At 40.6% G+C, this 24,419-nt stretch overlaps 2 protein-coding genes across 3 annotated transcripts in view; one reads left to right on the top strand and one right to left on the bottom strand.

Annotated features, from left to right (window-relative positions):
* The first annotated feature begins 1,629 nt into the window (after positions 1-1,629).
* On the top strand, positions 1,630-17,741 carry LOC135205013 (translocon-associated protein subunit gamma-like). Its single transcript, XM_064235259.1, has 4 exons — positions 1,630-1,851; positions 14,864-14,991; positions 17,078-17,169; positions 17,391-17,741. The coding sequence occupies exons 1-4, from the start codon at positions 1,725-1,727 to the stop codon at positions 17,587-17,589; spliced, it is 546 nt and encodes a 181-aa protein (XP_064091329.1). The 5' UTR covers positions 1,630-1,724; the 3' UTR covers positions 17,590-17,741.
* A 694-nt stretch (positions 17,742-18,435) lies between these two features.
* The window catches only part of LOC135205004 (glucose-6-phosphatase catalytic subunit 1-like), a 43,049-nt gene continuing 37,065 nt past the window's right edge, over positions 18,436-24,419 (bottom strand). For both annotated transcript variants that reach the window (XM_064235239.1, XM_064235245.1), the window contains one exon: positions 18,436-18,638. In XM_064235239.1, coding sequence (XP_064091309.1) covers positions 18,474-18,638 — 165 coding nt within the window. In that variant the 3' untranslated portion in view covers positions 18,436-18,473. The remainder of the gene's footprint in view (positions 18,639-24,419) is intronic.

The following is a 24,419-nucleotide window of genomic DNA, read 5'->3' as shown; positions in this document are numbered from 1 at the left end:
TCAAATAGACTGTATGGGCTGAGTATTTTAGAGAATTATCACTTGCGGTAGATTCCAGGAGTACTAGCCTTGAGTAACAATTTTATTCCTGGCAGCATTGATAGATTAGATGGACACCTTTTCATCAGTTGCTAATTTATATTCTTAAAGAATTTTAAACTTATTTTTTTTAGAATTTGTGCTGGGAACCGGTCACAATGACTCATTTGGGATAAATTGACTGAATCTGAGTTCAGAGTGTAATACTATTGTTGTGACTTTTATGTTCGTTCATGCCTAATTGTGGATTACTTCAGTTGCATTAAAATGAATGAAAAATGAGAAAATGTAGGGTACAAATTGGCAGCAAGTGTATACTACATGATATTGCAAATATCAAGGCTAACCATGCAAAAATATTGATTTTGCCAAGGATGCGGGGCTTTATCTTCTTGTATTTTCCTGCCGATAAGTGTCAGAATAGGAGGATCCTCATCTCATATGTATCACATATGCTATATTATTAGCCTAATGAGTGAACCTGGTTAAGTTTGTCAGGTGGGAAATTTAAAACACCGTTACCAGCTTGCTTTTTGTTTAATTAATCTTGGTTGGTTTAAGATTAAACTGGCCTTGTACCAACGCCAGCCCTTGTCCTAAGGTAATTTTGGTGAGTGAAAAGGAATAAAAGACTTGGTGTTGGCTTCGTGTACTGGTCAAATAATATTTATCTGTCGGTAATCCCTTGTCAGTCTTATCAATTAATTTTATTTTTGGAATAGTACCGTCCTACAGTAAGGTGCTTAGGTTCAGAAGTTCAAACTACGGCCCTTAAACTTTAACACCATACCACACTTAAAAAGGAAAAGGTCTTGGCGGGCGTGATTGTAACCATAATTAAAACAATCAGCCCAAATGAAGGTAAAGTCAGGTGCAATTCACTTGTCATAATGTGTCTATTAGCCCCTTACCAAGTAAAATAATCTAAAAAAAAGTATTTCAATATTATAGACGTAATTCTTCTCCCTGAAAAGTGTAGGAATGCAGTTATCCAAAGAGCTATGTTTTAATGATAAAATCACAGAAACTGAACAGCAAGACAAGTAAACAATAGAAAATATCCAAAGACGTTATTCTGACAAAAATAATAGAATTTAATTTTTTTATTATTTACGATTTTCTACTGAAGACGACGTACAGGATGACAGTATTTACGATAAGCAAGCTGGCAAACCTTACGAAATGTGTATTTTCAGCTTGCAAGTGACGTAAAGTACATTCCTATGTTCGGCTCTATTCTAACAAACCAAGAGTCCTTTTCAAAGATGAAAGTCACTCAGAGGCGAAGCATAACCAGCAGCGCTTGAATATTAGATTTCATCCACATCCAGTCACACCACACGTCATCCGCTTCAATTGGTAACCGTGATCCAGCTGGAGCTCCATGCTGGCGACGAGAATTTTTGGAAATAAAGCAAGATCTTTTAAAATTAACTCATGGGTACGTTTTTACACAAATGCGGTATTTTGATTATCATAAATATGCTTATGGATAATTTTTAAATATATGCAGTTAGAATAAACTAAATAAGAATGGTAAGTAAAACATAAAGTTGGGTCATTTTGACTTTCTAATATACTTGGAACCTCGTTTGTTTTCCCTTTCAGCCGGTGTCAGACGCTCAGTGACAGCCGACCAGGTCGTTGTTAAAGACTTTCACACAAAACCTCTCCATACAACGAAAATGACTAATAAGACCAAGCTCACGAAGGAAGAGGAGTTGCTCTTGCAAGATTTCAGTCGCAATGTGTCCAAAAAGAGTTTAATTATCTTCCACTTCAACGCTTTGATCGTCTCTGCCATACCGATATGTGAGTATTTTAGGTAGACAGGCGAAGCCATTGCATTATTTTTGTATTTTATTAATAATGACTTCCTGTTCTTCTTTAAGGTTGGCCTCTGGTAAATATCGTCCTGGGAAATTGTAGTTAATGCGCCATTATTGCTCAGATTAACCTTGGTAGATCTATATTAGAGGAAACGAGTGGACCACCTGGGCCAGTCTTGGTCGCTCGTTGACCCACCTTCCAGATAAAGTACTTTAACGCGTCCTGACACCGGAGATGGACACCAGTCACGAGCCATCGGTCGTGGAAATAACACCTTGAGACCTCCACTTTCCTCTTGAAATAAGAGTTTTCTCCCAAAGTGCAAAATAATGTCATAATTTAAGTTGTTCGTATGTGAACAGACCTTCGTTCTTAACGATAGGTTAGGGTAAAGAACCGCATGGACTGGCCCAACACCGACGGTCACGGCTGGACACCCTCCAAAAAAGTACTTATAACGCGTCAAGACACCGGAGATGGTCGTCAGTCGGGAGTTGTTGTTGGTGAGAGAAGTATAGCCTATAAGTATTTTCTCCAAAGTTAGAAATGGCCAAATTTAAAGCTTTAAGCAGAGACTAATGAAAAGGGTGGCCAACGCAGTGCAAACTTCACTAAAACGCTTTCGAAATTTTTACTTACGATTAAATCTTAGAAGATTGACACCATCTCGATGTTTGCGGAGTCGCTTGTGTCAACAAACTTCCCATTTCCTGTGATAAATCCGCATACCACTTGTACCCTTAGAGGCTGGGGGCACTTTTATCACAACAATCGGAAAACGGTCCCTGGCCTCAACGTTTTTAAGGAAACTACTGTTTTGGTAGAAGACGACGACGAAGCGTGCATTAGATAATTATTTAGATAAATAGTAAGACATCAATATTTTACATTTGAAAATATTAGTAAGTCCTTTATTATGACGTCATGACATCTTGACTTTCGTACCTATTGTAAATGAATTGCTATATATATATATACTCGACTTTCTTGCAGAACAGTTTACCAGTTATTCATACAGATTGTTATCAGATGTTCATGTATGTAATTGTTATAATCGTAATGCGCATATATATCTTTATTATTTACTTTTTGTATATGTGGTGAGGTTTTACTGCCGGATTACCGCCGTAGTGTGATGCAATCGCTTTCGGGCCCTTGGCCAATTTCTGTTTTCGCACCATAAATTAATGGGGCCGAATTTGCAATGGCCAGAAAGTCGTAAAAAGAGGAAAGTAGCATTGAGGAGCATATGTTTTGATAGAGAAAAATGCAAATTTATACAATAGCTAGCTTGTAAAAAATACTTGATTACAAAAAACTTGATTGACAACTAAGCAGCATGTCTACTATGGGTTTCAGAGACTGTGCAAGCAAGTTTTTTGGCAATATTTCTGTAACGAACACTCTTATCAGAACGAGATTTTGCTGTAGTGTATTACACCTAGTGCTGTAATTTATAAGGGTATCGTGAATCACTAATCGTAAAGAATAACGACACTTGTCCTTGTACCAAGAGATAAAAACTCCATTATGCAGAAATGGATACGAACGCAGGAGTAAAAAAAACCCCTACCCTCTCCCCCCCCCTCCACCGCCACCCCTGTCCTTCCTTCCATCACCTTCCCTTCTCTCTCTCTCTGTTGCCAATTGGTACGTGTTCACCCTCCAAACTGGGTATAAGACTTATAAGACTTACACAAAACGTGGAAATTGGTGAAATTAGCCTATGTATTGAAAGAATATATACATACTAAATATTAAAGCAATTTTATCATTATTGCATTATATGACAACTAGAATTCATGGAAACAGTTTATAATAATGCATCGGCGTATGTGTGAAGCTCCACTAATGTGGCAACGATGATTTTGCCATTCTTAGCATGCAAACATTGAAGTTTACATTTATTTCTGGCATACAGTTATTAAAAAAATCAAAATACTAATATAGACATAATGAAAAGTGCTAGTAAAAAGAAAAAAAAATTATAATCCACTATCCGTCATCTGCTCCGCAATGGTTTTCGGCAGCCAGATGTACGACAAGGTAAGAAACATTGGATTGTATCTACTTTAGAAATATCTGTAGTTTTTCACGGTAATTTGGTTGAAAAAAAGGGATATAGACTTGAATTAAATAAATATTTTGAAGTAACAAAGTAAAGTTAAACTAAATAATAAGTAAAGTAAACAATTAAGGGAATAAAGCTTTCTTCTTCTTCCTAGCTTAAACCCATTTTTATATGGGGTCGCCATTACGAATGAGTCGTCTCCATCGATTTCTGTCTTGTGCCTCGTTCTCATTTATACCTTTCAATTCCATATCTTCCCTTACACAATCACGCCATCTCTTTCTTGGTCTTCCCTTCTTCCTTCTACCCTGCACTTCCATTTCCATCGTATGTCTTCCAACATGACGTTCCTCCCTTCGTAACAGGTGTCCATACCATCGAAGCCTTCCTTCCTGTATTTTCTTCGATATTTCAGCTACCTTTGTTGATCCTCTTATATACTCATTTCTAATCCTATCTTCCCTTGTTACTCCCGACATCCATCTCAACATTCTCATTTCTGCTACATCCATCTTCTTCTCCTCTGTTTTCCTCATACTTGCCGTTTCTGTTCCATATAACATTGCTGGTCTGACCACCGTCCTATGGAACTTTCCTTTCATTCAGAGGGACCTTCTTGTCCAACGAGAGTACCCCTGATGCAGACCTCCAATTATTCCATCCTGCCTGAATTCGGTGTCTCACCTCTTGGTCCATGCTTCCACTATCCTCCAATACGGACCCTAAGTACTTGAACTTCTGTACTTTCTTTATTTCTTCCCCACCCAATCTTATGCTACTTCCACCGTCCTCAGTAATACTAGAACACATATATTCAGTTTTTGATTGCTTATTCTCATTCCTCTCTCCTCAAGTGCTGCTCTCCACCTCTCCAACCTCCCCTCCAACTCCTCCTTCCCCTCTGAACACAACACAATGTCATCCGCGTATAATATGCACCATGGCACTGCTTCTCTAACATCCCTGGTCATTACATCCATCACGATGTTGAAGATGAATGGGCTAAGTGCTGAACCCTGGTGTAATCCAACTCCTATCTCAAATCCATCCGTCTCACCAACACTACTCCTCACTCTAGTATACACATTCCTGTACATCTCCTGAATAATTCTGACATACTTTTCCGGCACCATCTTCTCCCTCAAACATCTCCATATTTCTTGCCTTGGCACTCTGTCATAGGCCTTTTCAAGGTCTATGAATACCAATTGATGACAGAAGTAAGAAAATACCATATGCATCCACTTTTTCCACTAGGAAAATACCATATGCCTCCACTTCTTCCAAGAATGTTATATGCAGTTGACATTTGTTAGGTTATTGTAATGTTAAGCTTGACATGGTTTTTATTTTAATGTTTTTTTTTAATGCAGGTCTCGTTTTTCTCTGAATTTCTCCATTAGCTGCCTTATGCAAAATATTCCATCCGTTGTCCCGCTTCCCTTCATAAATCCTAACTGTTCCTTCCCTATTCTAACTTCCTCTCTCAGCCTGCTATCTATGATTCTTTCCAAAATCTTCGTGTGAGACATTAGTTTTATACCTCTATAATTACTGCATTCCTGGACATCACCTTTACCTTTAAATATAGGTATCAATATGCTTTCCCGCCATTCTTCTGGTATCTTTTCCTGTTCGAATATTTTTACCATCAGATCATACAAGATGTCTACCCCTTCCTCTCCTAAGGCTTTCCAAACTTCGACTGGGAGTAAGTCAGGTCCTGTTGCCTTCCCATTTCTCATTCTTTTTAAGGCTCGTATCACTTCATCCCTAGATATCCCCATTACCATTCCCATGTTTACTTGTCCATCCTCTCTTACAAGTCTTTCATTTTCTTCATTTAGCAGTTGTTCGAAATACTCTTTCCATCTTTTCAGGATGTCTTCTTCCTTTTTTACGACAGTACCATTCCTATCTTCATTTGCTTAATATGGGTGATGTCCTTTGTTCTTTTATTTCTTACTTTTGACAGTTTGAGCATCTTACTCAACCCTTCCTTGGTTTCAGTTCATTATAAACCTCTTCATATGTCCTTGCCTTAGCTTGAGCTACCACCCTTTTTTACTTCTTTGTTTCTTTCTCTTAATCTTTCTCTGTCCTGCAGCTGTGGACTCTTCAAATCTCTTCTTTGCCTCCCTTTTACCTTTCACCACTTCCCCCACCTCTTCTTCCCACCACCAGCTCTCCTTTTCCTCCCATACTATTCCAGATGTTTCCCTAGTATCTCCTTTCCATGTCTTCTAATCACTGAATGCATTATGCCTCCACCGCCATTTCCCCCCACATCTTCAATTCCCAGATCAACCTCTCCCAGCACTCTTCTCCTGAACTCTCTCTTCTTATCATTATCCCTCCCTAACAATTTATACCACTTGATTTTCTTTACCCATTCGTTTTCGTTTTCTTTTCTCTTTTCATCTTTAAATCCATACAAAGGAGCCTATGTTGGGGGGCCACGTGGTCACCTGGGTTTTATAACTTTACAATTCCTAACTTCCACCAGCCTTGATCTATTGTAAAGGAGGTAATCTATTTGTGTGCATCTACCGCCACTCCTGTATGTTATCAAGTGCTCCCTCTTCTTTTTGAAGAATTGTGTTCACTATTGCCATATCAAAGGACGGACGGCAAAAGTCTACTATACTCTCTCCTTCTGGGTTTCTCTCCCCAATCCCATGTCCTCCATAGCACACGTTCAATTACATCCTTTTCATTTCCGACATGTCCATTAAAGTCTGCCCCCACTACAGTCCTCCTGGCTGCTCCAGTTCGTTGCTTGTTACCGTCACTCATTTCGTTCCAAAAACAGCTCTTTTCTCCTCTGTGCAGCCCACTTGTGGAGCATAAGCGCTAATGATGTCATTGTTTCCCCTCCATAACATATCTTCACTCCTCATAATGCGGTCATTCTTTCTACTCACTTCCGTCACTGCATTCTTCATTTCCCCCGACAACACTACTCCAACGCCATTCCTACCCTGCTCATTTGCTCCACTATAGATTAACTTGTAGCCATCCCCCAGTTCTTTAGCTTTATTACCCTTCCATCGAGTTTCCTGCACACACAAAATATCCACTCTCTTTATCCTCATTAACTCTGCCAACTCTCTTCCTCTTCCTGTCATATGTACCCAAACTTTTAAAAAAATTTGGGGGGGGAACAAAAAAAAAAAAAAAAGGCTGGCCTATTCTGATCACATTTAGAGCTCGGCTTTTTCTTTAGCTGGCAACACGCCTCATGATTGCAGTAGCCCTCGCCTTGCACAGAGTTAGGGCGATGTGTCTGTGCGTCGTTTTTACGGAGTACGCCCTAGCCCTATTCTCATCAATATCACGACTCATTCCATTGGTTTTGGCGTGGGTTTTACAGTCGGATGCCCTTCCTGACACCAACCCTCCCTATTTATCCGGGCTTGGGACCGGCACCCATTGAGGCTGGCTTGCCCCCACAGGAGGCTAGATTAAGGGAATAAAGCTTTGCACCCCATAAAGTGTTGTCGGTAGATCTAGTGTACCTATCCGCGGCGGCCCAGAGTATGGCAGTGCGGTTTTTCTATGCAGTTTTACCTCCTGAACAAGAATTTGAAGTAATATTTATTCGGTACGACTCTAATTTATTTTTGAACTATAATCCTACGGTGTAAGGGGGATTCCCATTGGGAACCGGGGTTTTGGGTGGGGACAAAACCCACTCTATCCTACGGTAAGGGGGGACCCCAGTGGGAACCGGGGTTTTGGGTGGGAGAAACCAGGGGGTTGGGGGAGATTTTGCCGTGTTATTGTGGTATTTCCCACATTTATCACTTTTAAAAACACGAAATACAGGCGGAAATAAGAAATAACAAAACTAGCGATAGTGGAGAAGTTCCACATCCATATTCGTCTACCACTACACTACTACCACAACACTGAATCCTACTACGCATGCGCTAATGCTACTGCCCATGCGCTAACTGTAAGGGAGCTTTTGGCCTAAACTCAGACTTCTTAGTGAGGAAAAAAATGGGGGTTTACGGGAGGGATATATGTATTTAGCCAAACACGTTACAGTATGACCCCTACATTGCTACCGGACTGAGTGAAGGATTGGGTGGTAACAGGGTTCCCAGATTTGGCAGTTTCTCACCAAATTTGGCTTTTTTTCCTAATTTGGTGGGTAAAAATTCACTTTGGCTGGTTAGTGGTATTTTGGCTGGTTTTCAAATTTGAGCTACACACTGATCCCACGTTTGAGGAATCTCTCCCCAGATTGGGAATTTTTGAAGGTTTTCAGGAAAATCTGGGGAATTTCAATAGGTTTTCAGTAAAAACTTGGTAACATTTAAGCAAAATATGTAGATGGAATTAAAATAAAAATCACACACACACCAGATGACCACAAAACAGGCTGCCGGATTCTCAGAGAACGAGCCTCATTTCAAAATTTCAATTCATTCTCGTTTTTTTTCCTGTAATCTTATATTAGTTTATATTATCTAACTAAAACTATGATGCCGCTATACAAGCATATATATGATAAAAAATATGCATTTATAAAGATAAATATAACGCACATATATTTGCCGGTTATTTGGGTTGGTTTGGATTTCCATTTGGCGGGATTTTGGCTGGTTTCATGGTTAGACTTTGGCTGGTGGTAGTGGTGCCATCTGGGAACCCTGGCTGGTAACCATACGTTGAGTTACATAAAAGCATTTACCTAATTTGTTTATTAAACATGTTATGTGAATTCTAGTTTTTATTCCTTTTCCTTTTTCCATAGTATTTGTATAATAACTGTTTTGAAATAACTGTTTTGCTTTTCTCACCGATACCAATACCTAGATTAAAGTTTGCCATTATTATTATAAAACCCACATTTAAATATATAACATATAAATATATAGTTTGCCATTATTATTATAAAACCTACATTTAAATATATTACCTTATACAGTTTTCAACATTCAATTTATCACCTCCTTCCACTTTTCTTAACTATTATTGCAGTTATGTTATTCGGTTTTATTATTACAATTTACACCTCCTTCCACTTTTCTTACTATTATGCAGTTATGTATGGTTACTTTTAACATTTTACAACACTTCCACACCCATCACAGTTAGGTTTATATGTCATTTTACTACTGGTGGGGGCCGAATCCCCTCCCCCAGTTAGGCAACATACCCTTAGGTTTTAGTTTGTTATATGTTGGTTTACCTACTAGTTTTACTTCCTTGAAGGGGGTTACCCGGTTAGGCTAGGTTGGTTAGTTCTTCAAGGGTGGATACCGGGGGGGGGGGGGGGGGTGGTTGGTTAGGTTACATTCCCTACTTGGTTACCTACTACGTTAGGTTGGTTAGGTTACATTCCTTACTAGTTAGGTTAGGCCTTTAAGGGGGGGTACGGTTGGGGGGCGAAGCCCCCATGGTCAGGCAATATTCCCTACTAGGTTAGGTTAGGTTGTTAGGTACATTCCTTACTAGGTTAGGTTAGGCCTTTAAGGGGGGGTACGGGGGGCAAAGCCCCCCTGGTCAGGCAATATTCCCTACTAGGTTAGGTTAGGTTGGTTAGGTTACATTCCTTACTAGGTTAGGTTAGGCCTTTAAGGGGGGGTACGGGGAGGGCGAAGCCCCCCTGGTCAGGCAATATTCCTACTAGGTTAGGTTAGGTTGGTTTCTTTAGGTTACATTCCTACTATGGTTACGTAGGCCTAGTATTTCCCTACTAGGTTAGGTTAGGTTACGTTCCTGACTAGGTTAGGTTAGGCCTTTAAGGGGGGGTACGAAGCCCCCCTGGTCAGGCAATGTTCCCTACTAGGTTAGGTTACATTCCTTACTAGGTTAGGTTAGGCCTTTAAGGGGGGTACGGGGGGGCGAAGCCCCCCTGGTCAGGCAATATTCCCTACCAGGTTAGGTTAGGTTGGTTAGGTTACATTCCTTACTAGGTTAGGTTAGGCCTTTAAGGGGGGGTACGGGGGGGGCGAAGCCCCCCTGGTCAGGCAATATTCCCTACTTGGTTAGGTTACATTCCTTACTTGGTTAGGTTAGGCCTAGTATTTCCCTACTAGGTTAGGTTAGGTTACGTTCCTTACTAGGTTAGGTTAGGCCTTTAAGGTGGGGTACGGGGGGGCGGAGCCCCCCTGGTCAGGCAATGTTCCCTACTAGGTTAGGTTGGTTAGGTTACATTCCTTACTAGGTTACGTTAGGCCTAGTATTTCTCTACTAGGTTAGGTTAGGTTACGTTCCTGACTAGGTTAGGTTAGGCCTTTAAGGGGGGGTACGAAGCCCCCCTGGTCAGGCAATGTTCCCTACTAGGTTAGGTTACATTCCTTACTAGGTTAGGTTAGGTCTTTAAGGGGGGGTAGGGGGGGGCAAAGCCCCCCTGGTCAGGCAATATTCCCTACTAGGTTAGGTTAGGTTACATTCCTTACTAGGTTAGGTTAGGCCTTTAAGGGGGGGTACGGGGGGGCCAAGCCCCCCTGGTCAGGCAATATTCCCTACTAGGTTAGGTTAGGTTAGGTTGGTTAGGTTACATTCCTTACTTGGTTAGGTTAGGCCTAGTATTTCCCTACTAGGTTAGGTTAGGTTACGTTCCTTACTAGGTTAGGTTAGGCCTTTAAGGTGGAGTACGGGGGGGCGGAGCCCCCCTGGTCAGGCAATGTTCCCTACTAGGTTAGGTTAGGATAGGTTACATTCCTTACTAGGTTAGGTTAGGCCTTTAAGGGGGGTTATGGGGGGCGAAGCCCCCTGGTCAGGCAATATTCCCTACTAGGTTAGGTTAGGTTAGGTTACATTCCTTACTAGGTTAGGTTAGGCCTTTAAGGGGGGGTACAGGGGGCAAAGCCCCCCTGGTCAGGCAACATTGCCTACTAGGTTAAGTTTCCTACTAGGTAAGGTTACATCCCCTGCTAGGTTAGGTTATGTTAGGTTTGGTTTGGTTCTTTAAGGGGGGTTACAGAGGCCCACCCCACCCTGGTCAGGCAACATCCCCTACAAGTTTAATTAGTTATGTTATATGCTAACCTATGTTTAATTTGGTCTTTGTATTTATTAAAACCACTATGGCCCTATTACACATACACCCAGGACTTAAATCCCACCCCCTCCTGGGCCTCCCGTTATATATGTATTTGTATTATTTCATATTTTGAATCCTTCCCACATTTACATTTAGTTCCTTAACTACCCATTTACTTTTATTACCCTTAACATTGCCAACTTATCTTGTTAAGTGCTGGTTCATTTACCTCAGCCCCACCCTGCCTCAACCAATAGCATCAAAGCATTTTTACTACTCCACCCAGGGTTACCGCAAGTCCGCACATCACCGAGAAATTATAGCTCCGCACCGGGATGTGTAGTGTTAATTTCCACTTCCTAGCATACTTATATCGAAACTTATTCGGTTATAATCAGTTAAATCACTTCAACTAATGCATATTTGCAGTTGTTTTCTCAAAATAAATAAGTAAATAAATAAATAAAATAAAAACTCATTAAACATGACTAAGTTTACAATAATGTAAGTCAGCCTTCACCCTGAGATTAATTCACAAATTAATTAAATTTTACTAAACTATATGTATATTATATATATATATATATACTATATATATATATATATATATATATATATATATATATATATATATATACATATATATATGAAATTACAAACGCAAATTGAAGATTGCTGGACCTAAAGAATGAATGCATTTTAAAACATCACGTTTGGGTTACGTCATATGCTGTTGTCAAAATCAGTTCTTAATTGACAATCGCATGATCGAATTTGATATTGGCGCGTGAACACTCGAGACTAGTGAAAATGGTTAATTTTTCAAAAATATTAGTACTTTCAAAAATATCATATAATTTCAATCATTTTTCATTGATGAAAAAAAGTTTTAAAAGCATAAATATATATATATGCGGACCTACAGCGCCGCACACGTGAGGAGTGCAGACCTCAGCTCTGAATTCAATGACTTCCCCTCGAATCTTCTCCGCACTTTTGGTCGTTTCTCCGCACTTTGGCAACACTGACCCCACCTCTCCTACCCTGTTTTCTACGGTCTGGCCTCCTGCCACCTCCTAACTGTAGAACTCCAACACTGTTGAATCTGCCGCCATGACATCCACTGCTGCATCTACTTCACGCTCGCCCCAGCCCCTTACCAAGAAATCTTTGCCAACTTCATGTAACAATTGTTACATGAGTTAAAGATTTTTCTGCCTTTTACTCAGGTAATTATGATCGACTAATCGGTTTTTGCCAGGACCACGGCCTCCTGAGATAGCAGGTCTTTTGCCCCCATTCAGTCGACTCCAAGATACGGGAGGAGAATGTATAACTTCGTCGGGTACTTGGCTGTTGCTTATTTCAAGCTGCATTTTGAGGAACCCAAGACCCGCCTCCACGCATTCTTTAAAAGCAGTTGCTGCTTTGTACCCTCCACCCCTTTAAGGTAAGTCCAAACATTATTCTTAATTATTATGTTTTAGGAAAGTGAGTGTTAGGCTTTCGCCGAAAGTTGCGTCAAGGTATGTTACTATTCAGTGGGGTGCTGCTAAGACAACTCGTACCTTCCACCTTACCCTGCCCACCCCCTGTGCGTTACCCCCCCCCTTAGTGAACATATGGCTCCGTGGTGGTTGGGGAATTTAAACATGGCGGCTGTGTTTACATTTCCTTCACCGTAACGAATACTTGGTACCTTCCTATAGGACCGTTCTTCGGTGACTTAGACTATGGCAATTGACATTTTCTATGTTATTTTAGTTGCTTTACAAGGGTTGTAAGGAATATTTTTTTCGTTTGGTTGGAACTAAACTTTAATATACCTTTGAGTTTGGTGCGGCTATTATGTCACTTTCAAAGGTCAATTACTGCTTAGTTACAGCCGCCCGAATGGATATTACTTTTAAATCTTGTACAGTAACTCAAATAACATAGGAATCAGTCAATTGCCATAGTCTAAGCCACCGCGGATTGCTTCTGTAGAAATACCAGTGTTGTCGTCTGCTGCTCGTAACTGTGTTTATGGACTGAGCGCTTAGGAACCAGGAACAGCAACGTGGTTCAAGTGCAATTTGGAGTTAATTAAGACCAATAATGTGTATAATTACAATCAAATAAGCACTGTGGAGTTTCATTTGTGATGGCAGTAAGGATAAAACCACCGATTACAAGGTAAAAATAAATTCAGTTCAAACCATGGCCCCGGGAATAAAAAGTTTCATACTTTCACTAATATAGGCAACAAAATGTTGTTTTATTGTGCTGCTTACAACTGCAATCTTGAGTAAGATCAATAAACGTTACATATATGTGCTAACATTGTTCAAATGAGTGCTTGGAAGGCTAGGAAAGATGGTGGATTGTCCGTGATTAGACCGGCCAGCCTGACGATAGCCGCCATATTGGATTTCAAAATTGCCTTGAAAACATATTGTATGAAGACTTCGCATGCTTATTTTAGTTCGTATGGCGGTTTCATATACAGGGCAGTCCCCGGCTTACGACAGGGGTTCCGTTATTGAGACACGTCGTAAGCAGAAAATAGTTGTAAGCCGGAAAATCATCAAAAATCCTAAGAAAACCTTACTTTTAATGCTTTGGCTGTATTTAAAACTATGTAAACTGCATGTTTATTGCATTTTTCATAAAAAAACTTCAAATATTAATTATTTTGCATTTTTGGAATCCAATTTCTAACGCTAGATTGGCATGGTAAACGGCGTAACCCTGGAACATGTGTCGTAACCCTGGAAATAATTTCTGATGAATATAATTGAAAAGCGTTGTAACCTCGGAACGCTGTGAGCCGAACCTGTCATAAGCCAGGGAACCTGTATCTCATTTTGTTGACGAAACTTCAGTCTTTTGAATAATATGGTTAAATATTGAATTGTATTTTTGTTTCACTGATTAAATTTCGAGTGAAAAAGTGGCTCATTAGTCCGTGCAAGGGCTCCCATAGTGATGCTTTACCCCAATAAGAATTTACCTTTATTTTATAGGGGTCGACTGTAATTTACCTTTGGTCTACCTTAGAACTTTCTCCAACAAGGGAATGCAGGGCTTTGGGTGGGGAATTACTAATAAGGAGAAAAACAGGCTAGAGGCAACATAATTGGACCCTAACCTAACCTAATCTGACCTTGCCCTCTGACTTAACCAAGCTGAAGGGGGAAGACCTTTTTATTATTATTATTATTATTTAGGGTAGGCTTAGGCTTCGAGCTTGACTAGGTAGCTATGGGTTATTCTTTACACGATATTTTTTTCCTTTTACCGAGCTGCTTTAGGGTTGCAGTAGTGCTAGTAATAGTGGTAAATAAACTGCATTTTATAATGTTCCAGTTGAATGAAGTTATCCAAAGGACAACTAGAGAAATCAATTAACACTTCCATGGAGACAGTCATCTCCAGTATGCAGACACCACCCTTCATACAAAGTAGTTGCGTTCTAGACTGTTATTTTATGTTGAAATGTTTGTAAGTTGGTTACTCTACTCTTCATGCCTATTTAGTACAGTATGTTATAAAATCATTACAGTATCTCCATCTCCTCTATTATTGCAATTTCTTTTCCAATTTGCCTTTATGCTATCTTGTGTTCTCTTATTTATTCCTAAAACACAATACACTGTATGTATTTTATTTTCTTAAACCACAATAGTACACTGTACATACATTACCTATATACAGAATAGGTGCACAGATGTATAGAATTTGAAAGTAAAAATTTTTTTTTTAATTGGGGCTTTCTGATTGTTTATCTTAAGCAGCTTTTTATTAAATTTTAATTGATGGATTTTGCTAATTTCATTTCTAGCATGAATACATTACAATAGTTATTAATATTTGTTTACTACCAGTGCATGCAGTCTCTCAAAAGCTTCGTTAACGACCCTAATGAAATTCTCCCTCAGGGCTGTATTGGCGCATACATATGATGGAACCTCTGTCATCTGCTGTCCTCTTCGTACTTGTAACTGCAATTGCTACATATTTAGTTGCTATGGCATACATGAACACCAAGTTTGTCTTGAAGCATAAGGTGAGAATCTTGAAAAAATTCCTTTTTTTGGTGGGTATATACTATTCTGAAATTGTCTTTATCGACTTTTTTTTTTGCGAACTGCTACTTTAATTGTTCATAATTATTAAAGGCACATTTATGGGTAATTTTCATCTTATAGGTCTGATTTTGTGTAAATATTTTCACTATCATATATATTTAACATACATCTGATATTCAGACAAATTGTATTTTACTCTTGTATGTAAAAGATTATAAGGCCTTCATCTTTTATGTAAGTAATACCTTAAGCAAAAGCTGATATAATAATTGAAACTTGGGAACTAGAAAGTTGAAGTTTTAGTCGAGTGAGGAGTAGGGGCTCACTCCCTTGTCGAGTGAGCATGGTTGCTTCTTCTGGCCACATAGGTGTGGAGATGTGTTTTAAGCATCTTGCATCATGCTGTTGGAATTTTTCCACTTATTTCCTTGCTTGAATGGTTAATGATTTCAGCTTGGATAGAATGAATGATAGGCAGTGATGTCCTTGGAGAAACTTGAGTGTGTGCTAGGTTTATGATGCAAGTGACGGTTGACCCCCATTCTGTGTGTTTGGCTTGTGGAGGTCAGAAGTTTACAGCACTTGAATGGCATCAAATGTCTTTTATATTCACTTGTGGAATGGAGATCGTATGGATTGGAGAGGAAAATGACTAAAGTTTTGTCAGTTGTCATTTGAGGGCAATATGCTGCCAGTATCAACTCCCCACATGATCTATGCCTGCCTTAGTGTCTGCTGTTTCTGTTGCTTGGTCCAAGGAGGGTTTATGAAGAACGGACGACAAGCAGATGGCTTTCCGTGTGCATAGGCTATTGGTGATGTGATGTTGGTTCCCGTTGTCTCCACTGCTGCTTCTTCAGTCACTTTCTCACCAGCCTTTGCTGTACTCCAAGACATCCTTTGGAGAAGGAGTTGCTAAGGGCAAGGTGACCTTCTCTTGACATTCAGAGATGTCTGTATTCCTTTGTGGAATACGCCAAGGCTTAGTATTAGTACACTGCTTATAGATATAATACTGCTCATAATGTAGCTCCTGGGTAGTTTCTGATCATGTCCCTTTGGGGATATGGTCTTTGACTTTGTCCCCATGTGAGAATGTGAGGCTGAGAAACCCATATTAATGAGAGGTTGAAGTAGATGCATAAGTCATGCTTCCTTGTCTCTGTATCGTCAGAATCATAGGAAGAAGGCTGCACTTTGCAAGAAGGGCATAAGGTCATCCTTAAATTGCTTGGCAGCCACACGTTCAAGTACCATACATAGTCTCTTATGTACGCTAACTCCTGTATAACAAAGCCACTGGAAAAAATAAACATTTCTTGGCATTTGCATGAGCCACTGCTCATTAGATATTTTGTTGCCTGATGATTATATGGTGATCACTTCCACCCCACCTTGTTCAAGGGTTCCCCTGTAAACTTTGGTAAAATGCCACAAAGTTTGAAGTTGTTAATTTGTTCTCTGTGATTTTCTCTTGATTCTCTCAAGTTTTTTCTAATTGTTTCTGGTTTGTGACACATCCAAAGCTCAACACCCATAGTTCTTCAATTTTATTATGTATAATCATCCACATTTTAGGTATACCATTGAATTGACAATGATTTTCACCATACTTTTACTACTCTGTATTGACAAAATTTTCCAGTAAAATTATTTTCTTAAATACTTTTATTTGTTTGTTTCCAAAATCGTGTTAGTAATTTTTCTATTACTGCAATTAAAATTTTGTTGGAAAGTTCTATTGTTGCTGGGTTAGTGTTGATATCAAGAGTATGTTGAGCTACATACTAGATGCTTTTGGGAGATTCAAGTAAGTGATGCTAAATGCCCTGAAACTATTTACCATTTATATTGATAGTATGGGTATATTTATTGTTTTATTGCAGGTTGATATTTTGAAATGCTGGTTTTGTTTTGTTTTTCCTTTTTAGCAGGCTTACAGCATAGTCCTGTAAGATTACAGTTGCTCAATGGTTGTCTGGCAATTCTAAGGAACAACCCAATTTGGTTTACTCTCCTTTATGATTTAAGTTTGTCAAGATATCTGACAATTTCCTCTTTCAGGTTGCTCAAAAAGTGGAAGAAGCTGTATCTCGTGAAGTGATGAGGAAGCTTCAGAACAACAAGAGCATGAGCAAGAAGGAAAAGGACGAGAGGTAAGATTCGTGTTTTGTGAATGTAAAGTTATTCATTACTCAAGAATCATAATTGTCTGGTCTTAGTAAATGCATGTATAAAATAAATAGCTAAGTAATTGAAATGAAAATTGTATTCAAAATAAATCAAAATAAATAGCAAAGTAATTGAAATGAAAATTGTATTTAAAATAAATAGCAAAGTAATTGAAATGAAAATTAAATTTATTCATTATCTATAGGATCTTGTGGAAAAAGAATGAAGTGGCAGAGTCTGAGGCAACCACATTCTCCCTCTTCTACAACAACGCTTTGTTCTTAATGCTGGTTGTGGTCGGATCCTTCCTGGTCTTCAGATCTCTGGCACCTGCCTACAATTATGTCTTCAGTACCCTTGGGGCTGCAGGAATCATTGCCCTCTTCTCCACCAGCAGCCAGTAATACTTATATTTAGTAACTTGGAAGTTACTGTTTCCTTACAGGAATTATTTATGGGGTTAATTGTGGGAAAAAAATAGTAGAATTCGGTACGGAACTTCTCCGTATTATCATTAAGGGAGTACAAATTTGTAGTACTGTTATCCATGCTCTTTAGCACTGAATCTGAAAAAGCCAGTTTAACAGTTCTATGCAGTATGAAAATTAAATATTCCCTTAAAATTTTTTCCTTCTGTTAAATTTTGAATTTGAGAGGTTTAGTTATAACATTCCCTGTAACAGTAGTTGGGAGAGTTGTTATCTTTGAGTGCATGGAATTGATTGCATGGTTGAAAAAGGCATATTGATGTTTTTAATTTTTTTTAATAAAATGTCTTGAGATTGTTTTTATTTTGTTAACCAGTTTTGTCAATCTCTAATTTCCTTTAAAAGTTATTTTAGCAACAGTTAAGAGTTGGCTGGGCGATAATGCTGCAAAGGTCGTAACTTTGGTAGAAAGATGTATAAGAACATTTGAAGTAGAGGGTTTTTTGTAACTAGGAGGGGTGGAAAGACATTTACACAGGAAGATTGGCTAAGGAAGGACAACTGTTAAAAGATTACCACCATTTGCATTCTGATGGTATGGATGACTACAGGCATAGTAAAGATGCTTGGGTCACCCATAGAACTATACTGCTGTTTCTGACTAATCATCCTTTCTCACTTTTAAGTACTGTAGTTACTACTAATGATCAGTCAGTCCAATGGTAGTTGAGATTGCTCCTGGGTGGTCTGAAACAATTTTCTTATAGATCTAACTGGTTACATTTGATAGAATAATGAATTAAGGTAGTAAGCAACAAAGGATCAAGAAATCGCATTTAATAAATGATCTTGTACAATGCCTAATTTCTTTTTGATAAATTTGGAGGATTTCTGTTTGCTAAGTTTGGTGGATACACCGAAATCAGAAAATGAGGTACAATACAGACGACTAGGTACGGTAAGACTATGTTGATACCCAAAGACAGCGTCAGAAACAACACCATATCATCAGTTGGGATACTGGCCTGTAATACAAAGTAAAATTAGTCATAATTTACTAAATATACCGTGGAGAAGTAATTTTGACAGTTCCTTGAATCACACTGTACTGTATATTGTGACATTCACTAGCACTATGCTGTGCATTTTTATGAAATTTTCAACATGTTTGGTACAATCAACTAATATTCTGAAATGCATGTCAGAAAGTAATATGTATACTTTGGTTTTCCCAGGCATCAAAACAATTTTCTCTATTCATCAAGTAAGAAATGTTTAGTTTTTCCCAGGCATCAAAACATGAGTTTCTATTCTATCCTAAGTAAAAATTGCAGGGAAGTAAACATTTTCACAGATATGAGTATTTTTATATAAAAGCACACTCGCAATCATGCGCTTTATTGAAAAAGAGACAAGTGGTCTGGAAAATTGTGCTTGTTTTATGTAAATTCCACCCATGAAGATTCTGCACATCTAAAATATATTTATTAACCAGTGAAGTAAAGTTTACAAAATAAAAACACTACATTTGTCAAGTACTCTTGAAATTTTGAGTGTAAACTTGTGGTTAATACTCCTTGAAGAAGCCAGTGTCAACACTACCGTACCATAATACCAAATTTGGTGTGTTTCGCTGCTGAAGCGAAAAAACGAGAACACGGAAAACCAGGAACTCCGGGGCGCGCACACTGACGCCGAGAAGGAGCAGAAGCAGCCATAATACCAGGCAACAAACACACACACACACACACACGCTAAAAGACATGAAACTGGCATTGAACCGGGAGAAGGCCAAGAGAGGTTAAGGTTAACACAACTCTCGCCCAGGCGGTCAAAGAAAAGACTGGCGTAGCGGCATTATCCTTGACCAATCCTGGCCCGAGATATGCATGTGTTGCCTATTATCACAATATTCCTTGCTTTCTAACCGGAACCACCTGGGCACTAGAAATTATACTATTGTTAAGACCAAAGGTTTGTAGCTATGAGAAATACAAATTGTCATAGAAAATTTGACATATTTCTACCACCTCTCAAATGCATTACCACTTTCAATGTTTGCACATTTTGTTCAAATGATAGCTTTTTCGCTTTTTCCACTGCCTTGCAGGCATTTTAATGTGATGGATGAGCACAGTGTTGTGAAGGACTTCCACTGCATTGTTTTGTATGGGATATTTACCACTATTAAAAATGATATTGTCATGATACATACTTAGCTATAGACTCCGTCGTCCCCGACAGAAATTCGAATTTCGCGGCACACGCTACAGGTAGGTCCAGGTGATCTACCGCCACTGCTGCTGGGTGGCAGAACTAGGAACCATCCCATTTTCTAAAACAGATTTGCTCTTCCACCTGTCTCCTGAGGGGAGGCTGGGTGGGCCATTTAATAGTATATATCAGCCAGGTAAGTATGTATAAAACTTTATTGTATCATGACAATATCATTTTTATACATTCAACTTCCCTGGCAGATATATACTTAGCTGATTGGCGCCTTTGGCGGAGGTAATAGACAGCTAATTACTGAATATGACAGGGAAAGCATACAGTGTAGGTAACAAAAATTAAGCAAACCTGGTTTCCCTACCTGGTCCGGCGAAAGACTTCATGGCTACTGCTAGGAGCTTACAAGCCTCAAGAGCCTCAGCGAGGTAGTGACCTCATGCTAAGAATTCTTGATGGTCTGTCGATGGGGTCTTATCCACTGACTCGACAGAACCAAAGGATCTTTGTCAATGGGGTCCTATCCACTACATGACAAAACACCTTGCCATATGGCATCATTAAGGAGCATAACACCGATCCCGATCACCTGATCCTAATACCGGGGGTTAGTACTACGATTGAAAGGAGTTATCCCCCCAACATCCTTTCAAACGACCATAAAAAAACTCGAAACCAAACAATCTTTTAGTTAAAAACAATATTATTTAAGGACCAGTACCAGCTCCCTGTCCCAGCACGGTATCCGCGATACATAAGGTCCAAGAGAAAAACAAAAACTTTTCATAAGTCACTCTGACTTTTTTAAGTAGTGGGAGGCAAAAAATACCGAGTTGCATCTCCAATATGTTGCTGCTAATATGTCTTTCATTGACATATTTATTAAAGGCTAGGGAAGTTGCAATTGCACGGACTTCGTGTGCTCTAACCCACCTAAGCAGCTTAAATGTTTCCTCTTGGCCATTTCAATGTGAGCCTCCGTTATCACATTTCTTACGAAGAATGCTAATGCGTTCTTCGACATTTGCCTCTTCGGGTTCTGTACCGCGCACCATAGGCTCTGATTACAACCTTGAAGTTGACTCTTTCTCTTCAGATAAAAACTTCAGTGCTCTGACCGGACAGAGAGAGCGTTCTGTTTCTCTACCCACAAGGGGAGAGAGGCCCTTCCCCTTGATTTCAAAACTTCTGGGCCAAGGCTTAGAAGGATTCTCATTCTTGGCCAAAAACAAAGGTTGGGAAAGAGACAACAGCAGAATCTCCTCTAAAACCTACCCGAGAGTCTAATGCATGTATCTCACTGACCCTCTTGGCCGTCGCGAGGGTCCAAGAGAAAAATGCACTTCCTCGAGAGGTCCCTAAAGGATGCCTTATCAGGTGGTTCGAAAGTATTCGAAGAGAAAAACTGGACCACATCTAGGTTCCAACTTGGAGTGATAAAGGATTTAGACTTTGTAGTACCAAAGGATCTTATCAAAATCATGGAGATCCTTGTCTTCTATGTTAAGGCCCCTGTTTCTAAATACAGCCGAGAGCATACTTCTATAACCTTTTATGGTAGAAACAGCTAACCGTGATTCCTCTCTAGGGAAGATAAGGAAATCAGCAATTTCGGTCACAGAGGTATCGGAAAGAGGAGGCAGGTTCTTCGACCTACACCATCTACGGAAGACTTCCCACTTCGATTGATAGACCCGCAGAGTAGAGGACCTGCGGGCTCTGGCAATTGCGCTTGCAGCTTTTGCGCGAAAAGCCTCTCGCTCGACAAGTCTTTCGATAGTCGAAAAGGCAGTCAGGGAGAGAGCGTGGATGTTTCCGTGATATCTCTCGAAGTGGGGTTGTTTGAGCAGATCTGTCCTCATGGGAAGAGATCTGGGGGAAGTCCCCACCGTCCATTCCAGTACCTCTGTGAACCAATCTCGAGCGGGCCAATATGGGGCGATTAGAGTCAGTTTCATCGCCTCCGAGGAACGGAACTTTCTTAACACTTCCCCCAGAATCTTGAACGGGGGAAAAGCGTAGGCATCTATGCCCGACCAGTCATGAGAAAAGCATCTATCGCTATTGCTCTTGGATCTTCTACAATGGAGCAAAAGTTTTCTATCCTTCTGGAGAGAAACGTGGCGAACAGGTCTATCGAAGGCTTCCCCCAGAGAGACCAGAGCTTTCGGCAGACTTCGGAGTGTAGGGTCCACTCTGTTGGAAGGACCTGGTTCTTCCTGCTGAGTCTGTCTGCTTCTTGACATTTTTTTGTCCCCGTTTGTAAACGAAACCTCGTCAGCAATACAGTGCCTCGTTCCTCTGCCCATCATCAAGAGGTCTCTCGCTATCTTGTATAGTGTTTTCGGATGTAGCCAGAGCCGTGGTATTGTCCGAATTTACCTGGACTACCACGCCTCTGACCTCCGACTCAAAGTATTTCAAGGCTAGATGGAACTGCCATAAGTTCTTTTACATTTATATGCCAGGACACCTGTTCTCCTGTCCCAGGTTCCTGACACTTCCATTCTTTCCTAGAGTTGCTCCCCACCATCCCGTTTCCGAGGCGTCGGAAAACAAAACTAGGAGAGGGTTCCGAATCGCAAGGGATATGCCTTCGTTTCTTCTGAAGCGGGGTTAACCACCACCTCAGGTCTAATTTTATTTCTTGAAGAATGGGAAACTGATCCGAAAGATCCCCTTTCTTTCTGTCCCACATTCTTTGCAGGTAAAATTGCAGAGGTCTCAGATTGAGCCTCCCTACAGGGAAAGAAACTGCTCCAGCGACAAAAGGGTGCCCAGAAGACTTAACCATTCCCTCGCTGAGCTTTCGTTCTTTCCCTAAGAAGTTTGATATTTTCTCAAGCCTCGAGCCCCAGATAGGACAATGTCTTGGCTGGGGACCATCTGAGACTTCTCGAGGTTCACGAGCAGTCCGAGTGAGCGAACGAGATTCAACGTCGTTTCTAAGTCCTCCAAACATTGTTCTTTTGACTTGGCCCTTATTAGCCAGTTGTCCAGATAGAGGGATATGTTCACCCCCTCCAGATGAAGCCACGTGCTACGTTCCTCATAAGGTTGGGTGAACACTTTGAGGAGCCGTAGACAGGCCGAAGCACATGGCCCTGAATGAAAAGACCCTTCCCTGCATCATGAATCGTAGATATTTCCTCGATGACGGATGAAGAGGGACGTGAAAATATGCGTCTTGTAGATCCAAGGAGGCCATCCAATCTCCTGGACGCAGAGCCGCTAGCACCGATTTGGATGTTTCCATAGAGAACTTCTGTTTCTCTACGAATCGGTTCAGTGCGCTCACATCCAGGCAGGTCTCCACCCTCCCCGAGGCTTTCGGAACTAGGAACAGTCGATTGTAAAAGCCCTGAGAGTGGGATCCGGTACTAATTCTATGGCCTCCTTGTCCAAACATTTGTTCTACTAATTGCAGAAGGATCTTCCTCTTGACAGGGGTCCGCGTACTTCGCCGACAGTTCTCTCGGAATAGACGTCAAGGGAGGTCTGTCCTGAAGGGGATGAGATATCCTCTCCTCACAATTGAGAGGGACCAGTTGTCCGCCCCTCTCGACGTCCATTCTTCTGCAAAATCAGTAGTCTGGCGCCTACTGGTGTTTGGAGGACTTGAGGTTCATTTGCTTTTCTTGGTAGGTCTAAAGGCAGAAGCCCTACCTCTTCTTTCTGCTCCTCTCTTCTTAAAGGAGGATCTCGAAGATGAACTCCCTCGAAAGGGCGGCTTCGGGACCCGTGTCTCCCCCTTCGTGGCAGGAACAGCTGTCTTCGGCCTTTTGGTTGATTGAACCAGAAGGTCCTGTGTCGCCTTCTCGGTAAGTGAGTGAGAAATATCTTTCACTAACTGAGAAGGGAAAAGCTGGTTAGACAGAGGAGCGTACAGAAGGGACGACCTCTGTGCCGAGAGACAGCTTTCGTAAGAAAAGAACTGAATACAGTTTCTCTTCTTAAGTATTCCCGCCCGAAAAGGGAGGCCACTTCTCCCGATCCGTCTTGCACGCTTTATCCATACAAGTCAAAAATACTATTAAGGATATCGGGGCTCAGTTGTTCATTGTCTTGTGTCCTCTTGGCCATCACCCCAAGGGACCAGTCCAGAAAGTTTGAAAACTTCCAAGACATGGAACAATCCCTATTGAGGAGATGGTCCATTTCAGACATTCCCCAAAGTTGTCTTGGCTGAAGAAAGAGAGCGTCTCCTTGACACGTCCACCAGCGTTGAGAAATCTGCCTCTGCAGTCGCTGGGAGGGCGAGTCCCATTGCTTCGCCTGTCTCATACCAGATACCCCTCTCCCCCAGAAAGTCTGGAGGGAGGGCAGGTAAAGACAGTCTTTCCCGCCTCCTTCTTGGAGTTAAGCCAATTTCCAAAAGACTGCAAAGCCTTCTTCATGGAAATTGTCGGCCGCCATCTTCAAGAAGGAGGACGACTTTGCGGTTTTCGCGCTCGTAAACAGCGACCGAGAGAGAAGGAGGAGCGGCAGGACTCAATGAATCTCCAAATTCTTGGATGGAGTAAAAGCGCAGCCAACGCTTTGTAGTCTGATAGTCCCGCCGCTTTTTGATCTTCGGT

Source organism: Macrobrachium nipponense, chromosome 24, assembly GCF_015104395.2.
Source record: "Macrobrachium nipponense isolate FS-2020 chromosome 24, ASM1510439v2, whole genome shotgun sequence".
Lineage (NCBI taxonomy): Eukaryota > Metazoa > Arthropoda > Malacostraca > Decapoda > Palaemonidae > Macrobrachium > Macrobrachium nipponense.
The sequence above is the reverse complement of the archived record's forward strand: the minus strand, read 5'-3'. Positions and strand labels throughout refer to the sequence as shown.